The sequence below is a fragment of the Trichomycterus rosablanca genome, chromosome 10, assembly GCF_030014385.1.
Source record: "Trichomycterus rosablanca isolate fTriRos1 chromosome 10, fTriRos1.hap1, whole genome shotgun sequence".
NCBI classification, from domain to species: Eukaryota; Metazoa; Chordata; class Actinopteri; order Siluriformes; family Trichomycteridae; genus Trichomycterus; species Trichomycterus rosablanca.
The window spans coordinates 9,586,695-9,593,769 of record NC_085997.1 but is presented as its reverse complement, the minus strand read 5'-3'; the positions used below and the strand labels follow the sequence as shown (position 1 = coordinate 9,593,769).

The 7,075-nt window shown below is 37.3% G+C and overlaps 1 protein-coding gene across 1 annotated transcript; it reads right to left on the bottom strand.

Moving 5' to 3' along the window:
* Positions 1–548: 548 nt before the first annotated feature.
* Positions 549–5,660, bottom strand: LOC134322045 (G2/M phase-specific E3 ubiquitin-protein ligase-like). The gene is made up of 5 exons (XM_063003915.1): positions 5,584–5,660; positions 3,555–3,877; positions 3,246–3,319; positions 2,898–3,070; positions 549–875 (listed from the first exon to the last, which is right to left on the bottom strand). Exons 1-5 carry the CDS (start codon positions 5,658–5,660, stop codon positions 638–640), a joined length of 885 nt encoding a protein of 294 aa, XP_062859985.1. The 3' UTR covers positions 549–637.
* Between the last annotated feature and the right edge of the window lie 1,415 nt (positions 5,661–7,075).

Sequence of the window (7,075 nt, the reverse complement as noted above, 5' to 3'; positions counted from 1 at the left end):
TGATGGTAACCATGGCATACAACTGTTTTTAGGCCTGGTTAATTTTCTAAACAGTGAACAGTAACAAAGCTGCCTTTTATTTGGTCTGACAATGTATTTTCAGTTTTAGTTAGATGATCAAGGAAACTTACAGAATAACAGATTGCTCATATAAACATGAATGCCTATGAATACATTGTAAAGACTGATGTATACAATTTTATGTAAATAGTTAATCTTTCAAAATAATAAAGCTTACATGTTAATAATAACCAAGTCTAACAGAAACATCCACAGGGCACAAAATAAATTTCCCATATTATTCTCTACCAAAACCTTGTGTGTTACTAAATGCAAAGTCCAAACTCTCTTTGAAATCCTCATATGTGTCAAGCAGTGGCAACTTAAGGCAGTTGATACAGGTGTTTGCCATAGGCAAACAGCGTCTGTGGCTGACAGATTGATCATGCAGAAAATCAATTGATGGTTGAGGGGAGAAGCCCCTCAATATATTTTTTATTATATTATATATAATAAAAAAATAACAACAAGCTGACAAAATGGCCAGACAGTGCCACTATAGCAAAGGTTATCCTTTTCATTCTCCTACCCCAGTCTTTGTACACTTTATAAACAAGACAAATCATAAGAGAAAATGCTATATTAAGCAGCAATATTTACCTTCAACATCCTGGAGGTAATCCCTCCAAAATGCAACAACACATTCCTCTGCCCTTCTCTTGTTGCTGCCCACTGCAGACAACCGGATGTGGAAAAACTGATCCACTAAGTCAGCAGTAAGTGGGGATGGTTCATGACAGATTAAGGGTCTAAAGCTGTCTGGATACATTCTGATTGCATCCAAAACACCAAGTGTCTTCAGTCCCTCTCTAAATCTATAAAAATGAGACACATAAGACAAAAATGTGTGTGACAATCATATCCTTGGACAAGCGAGTACCATGTGATGACAACCAATGCAAAATAAAAGCTAGAAAAGCTCCAAGATGCCAGCAGAAGTTAGGATGGCAAAACTTGAATTTGTTTAAAGCAGGGGTTTTCAACCTGTGGGGCGAGTACTTGTCAGGGGGGGCGCGAGTACCTGACTGCGCGGGGCGTTGCTTTACGAGATCAGTTTTTGCACTTCCACAACAAAGGCTAACTACAGCGGGATACATATCAGATGAAGCCGAGCGCGCGCACACCAAGGGGAGGGGGGCGAGCCACACGAGTTGCGACTGAGCGCCGTGTGTGGCCGAGTCAGCACCCGCGACCGCGTAAGCCATGGCTCAGCGCCGGTTTATCAAGGGAGTCGCGTTCAGCACAGAAAGGGGGCCGCATGTCCAAAAAGGTTGAAAACCCCTGGTTTAAAGTATGTGATAATCTAAAATAAATCTGTTCAGACTCGCAAACCAAATCCAGTTCAGTCCCATATGTGCAAGCTAGAAATCATTTCAGCTGCATTCTGTTAATTGTGTTGTGGATTTAGTTTTTTTGTATGTAAAACGTCTCAATTGTAAAAAGTATATATATATAAGGGGTGTGCTATATCGTGTCGTTCACGATAATACCGGTATAAGTTTTAAAACGATACAAAAAGTGCCATATCGTAATAAAAGCGATATTCTGCGTACTTTACGTAATGACGTCACGCAGCTACGCAAATGGCGTACGTTCGTTACGTGGGTCATTTGGGCTCTGCGGTGGAGGTGCTCGTTCCAAAAACTTCATGTCCACCATAAATTAATATTTGGCAACCCAACCACCGCTGCGACTTTTTTGCGGAAGTATTTCTCCACGCAGGTTCACACAGCGCACCTCCACCAAACAGTGCAGGAATACTCTCAACATGAATGTCCACCACCAACACAGCTGTAGTACTACTATTTACTGTACTTAGTAGTATTTGTGGCACGCTACGAGTAAAGGCCCACCGGGCTCTGCGCGTTCCAGTGTTGCCAAGTTGGGCGGTTATCCGGCAAACAATTTAATATCAGTTAAATAACACTTCTATTTAAAATAAAATAGTCCGTTTTAAAAAAGCTTCAGCATTGTAGAAGGCTATTAAAAGTCAATTTTTAATGCTGATTTGGATTAATAGTGTTGGTCAGTCTGTATCATTTTTGAAAGAAATTCTCTCCATTCTCCATTCATTCACACTGGCATGTTCTGGGGTTCAATTGAGTGTCATCATTACACACAAGCTGGCAGCCAAATGAGAAAGTATTGCAAAGAAATATCTTTGAAATTCTCTCACAATGTTAAGGTATCTATCTATCTATCTATCTATCTATCTATCTATCTATCTATCTATCTATCTATCTATCTATCTATCTATCTATCTATCTAGACAGGGAAAAAAGAAAGAGAAAAAAAGCTTATTATTAGTATGCGGGTCTTCGTGATGTAATTCTACATGGCACTCACTGCCTGTATAGGTAAATAAATGAGTGACCACATAAAAAAAAGGTCTCAGTTTCTGTGCCACCCCTGTGTGAGCAATGGTCTCAGTCTGGCCACACCTATGAAAATTTTCTGACTTCGCCATTACATTATGTTACATTATTTTTACTGGAAAGACAAAATAAAGAAAGGTGTGTGTAATTCTTACAAACTTCCTACTTTTTTTTTTACAATGTGTTAAATTAATTCTAAATAAAATTCTAAATAAAAATTCTAAATAAAAAATTCTAAATAAAACCTGAACATTACCCCAACCCCATCCCTAAAATATATTTTATATAAATATATATATATATATATATATATATATATATATATATATATATATATATATATTTTTTTTTTTTTTTTTTTTTTTTTTTTTTTTTTTTTTTTTTATGTGCAAACAGCTTTTTTTATGGTATAAAATTAATATAACATCGTATCATATCATATCACATAATATATACACAAACCTTTCAAAAGCCCCACAGACTCTGTGCACCACCTGAAACATGAGAATATCTTCAACTAGTAGATCTCTGTCTTCAATGCATTTTAGTGGCCTAAGACATCCAGCATTTGCCAGGTAGTCCTGCAGTGGTTCTGTGGCGTATATCAGGTCATCAAATGAGATACATTCAGACAACTAGAAACAACAACAAAAAGAGAAAAACAATAAACTAAAGCACAGTTAAATAACCAAGAATGCAAACAGTATACATGATGAATCTGCAGGTTCCTATTTAACGATGTTTTGCTGCTTAGCAGGATAGACCTAACAATTGGCACCTAAGTGTGTATTAACAATGTAACAATATTACCTGTTTAACCTTCTGATAGAGGTCTGTATCAGCAATGTCCTCCAAGACAGGTTTTACAAAGGAATTGTCACCAACTAGATGAGAATACAGTGTTGGTGATATGAATCCTGGTGGAGGACCGCCATGGACAAGACTTACAGCAATTGCCCGACCAGCAAAAAAATATCTATCCTCTCTTAAAGCTAAAGCAAGCATGGCAGAGAAGACAAAATACAGAATCATATGAAAGCACAAAACAAACGACAAAACTAGGGCAGAAAGTATATATAAAAAAATATATATAACTGGAACAACAAATAAAGCATATACCTGAACTGTCCAAAGCCAGGTTCAACTTGCCATTTCTTCCTTCAAACATCGGTGACAGTATTAGGGCTTCCATAAGCAAGCGTAAAAACTCTCTTCTAGGGCCACCAAGGTCCACAGCCTCTTCATCCATTCCCGAGTCATCTGAAAACTTGATGCACATCTGATACATAGGATTATAGGACAGTCGTTTGAAGCCCCGTAGGGCACCATCCAGTACTGAAGATCTATTAATGTTGAACCTACACCTTTGGTTACTATCAATTTGAGATGCAAGACTCAGGAGCACCTCCTGTGCTGATTTAGTGTTTCGGTGTTCAGATGCCCTGTTAAAAGAAAAGATGTTAACCTAGGTATTAGAATCGGGATGAGATCATACTTTCTGTGCAATGTATTATTCTCACACAACAATGCCAGATAAGCCTCCTTACTGCTGACTATGTCTAAACCATACACTTTCTTCTTCCCCAGTGTTTATATGTATAATTGAATAGAGTATGATCCAACACAAAGAAAATTATGCAACACTGAAAATTTCAACCCACAACACAACAGCCCACTGTATTAGTAAACCCAATATTATTGATACATACTATTCGTTTCTCACCCATTGTACACAACTCCTGTTATAAACTTTACATAAATATGGTGGGACCATGTGAGCAGTCCTGGCTGAATTTCCTATCCATAGGCAAAATTATACATTACATTTCAGCTATGCTTACCCTGTTTACATTGCAATGGCAAGAAAAAGTCAGTGAACATCTTGAAATGATCTGGTTTTCAGTATTAATTGTTCATAAAATGTGATTTCATAATCAAATTCAGAAGTACAGACAATGTGCTTATAACACACTAGTGACACACAATCCATTATAATCTTTGGTGTCTTCATTAAACAGCTACTAATCATATATTCACAGAGATGGCGAACCTTCTGCTAAATAAACCCTCTGCTAATAAACAAAAGCTAATTTAAGTCATGAGTTAGCTAACCTTGACTTCAGTCAATTAAACAAAATTTGAGGTGTGGGTTACAAGTATGTTTACTCAAAACTTGTTGAGTTTGCTATTTACAGTCGACCTTCTGCTGATGTTAACCAAACCTAACAAACTTATAATATAAATCTTAGAAGACTTATGATCAAGTCAATGATTGCTGATTTGCACATAGCTGGAAAGGGATCTGAAGTATCTGTTTAGTGTCTATTGAAGTGGGTGCCCAGCTAGGATGACCCCAAAGCCATGTCAGAATACTCAATTACTATATATATATAGGATAAAAGAGACCACTGGAGCTAGTTAACACTTTTTTTAAGTTTACTGTGCCCCCTCCCAAAAACAAATAATTTCACAGAGTACTTAACATTTGCAAATCAGAACAGGGACACTCCACAATAGTACTGGGAAAAGCTTTGTGGACTGATCAAACTAAGGTTGTGTGGACATGCTGCACTATGTATGGTGTAAAACTTGTGCTGCATTCCAACATGAAATAATCATCCTAAAAGTGGAGCAAGGTGGATGGAAAATTATGATTTACAGCTACTTGAAAATCCACCTTCTTAGTGGCCCATTCAAAACACAAACCTTTACTCAAGAACTTAACTCTCCTGAGCTGAAGATATTCTGTTAGGAAGCATGATCCATAATTTCATCTGAATACTGTGCAATACCTTGTTTTCCCAAAGCATCTTAAGGCCACTATGAACTTGGCTCCACTGTATGTCAATGAGCCAATACAAACTTTAAGCTGTTAAAAAGCTTTAAGATGTTTACAATGTTTTTGGGAAACTAGACCCAAGTCTGGTCCATAGTTCATTTAAGAGCCTGATTGAGGTTATTGCTGCCGAAGGAGGTTTGACCAGTTATTAAATACAAGGCTTTACTTGCTTTTCCACCAGCACTGTGAATGTTTAATGACTGTGTTCAATAAAGACAACAAAGATTATAACAGTTCATGTGCTATTAACTTTGTGTCTATGTATATTACTGAACTAATTAAACAAGAGTGTATTGACCAGTCACTTACGCATGACTCTCAAGACTGGCCACTATAGCCTGGTTAAATTCCTCATCATCTGAAGAAAGTTCTGAGATGGAACCCATAATTGAAAGGTAGGCAGCATAGTTGTCATTGCTGACTGATGGAGTCTGGTTTACTGTGGCAACACTGTTTAAGTCAATGACACTGGTCACTTGCTGGACTGGAGAAGGCTGGTTAGCGCTGGTTGTGATATCAATGGTCACTTGCTGGACTGGAGAAGGCTGGTTAGCTCTGGTTGTGATATCACTGGTCGCTTGCTGTGTTGGAGAGGGCTGGTTAGCTGTGGGTGTTCTAGTAAAGGAATCATTAGAGCTCTGCTGTGTAGATGTTTGGAGTGGGTTTAAGTTTCCCCTAGCCCTTGTTATCATACAATGACTAGTGTGACTAGACGCTGTAGTGTCTGTCGAACTGTCCTCTGAATCTGTGTCAAACTAAAAACAAACAAACACATTTAGAAAGTGTTGGGATTCAGCCCACTGCCAAACCATGAAAACTATATGCTGCAATTGCAACATTAACATACTGCTTACATTATGTTTTAAATAACTTACCGTAAATAGAAGATTGCTTGATGGCCTAATGTACACTGCTTTTGATTTAAAAATCTTATGAATTATAAAGCCATTTAGTTCCTGGCCCTCACGTAACTTTGGGGAAACCAACTTATTTCCGCAGGCCATTAAAAGTTCAATACTGAAAAATAACAAACAACAAAAATTACATTTATTTTCAAAACCAGTCTATAGCAAATCAACCCATGAACTGTAATGTGCGATGTCTTAACATTTAGACAACATATTATTATACCTTACATCCTCAGGAATTCTGTCCTTAAATGCTTCTCTTATTTCTGCAATGACTGTCCTGCAGTCCCACATTTTTCTTATTTCAAAGGCACTTAAAATAAAGCCATTTTCATGAAGCTTCCTTTTTCTTTGGTGTTTGCAAACACTGTCCCATGTGGAATCAGGTAACAGTATTACATCCTTATTAAAGGTAGGGTGATTGGGGACAGTAGGTCTAAAAAACATTTAGAAAACAATTACTCAAAAAACCTGTCTTTAAATATATATATATATTTAAGCAATAGAACACGAGGGAGTGTGTTATCACGAATAACATCACGGCTGTGATTCGGTCGCAGGCACGAGCCGAAGGCGAGTGCCGTAGACCATCACAGCCGTGATGTTATTCGTGATAACACACGACCTCAAGTGTTCTATTGCTTTTATACAACAGTTTTAACAAAATAAATAAAGAAAATAAATCAAAGAAGCCCTAAATTTAATAATAAATATGCTTTAATATTGACAATACCTTCCGCCAAAAAGTAGTTCCACAACGAATATAAAGTTTAACACTACAAAGCAGACATTCCAAGTTGCAAAAACTCATTTCAGGGAGGTAAGAACAACAACAAGAAAAAGGTAAGAACCACCGAAGGGAAAAAAAGAAATAAAAAACATCTTGCACACAC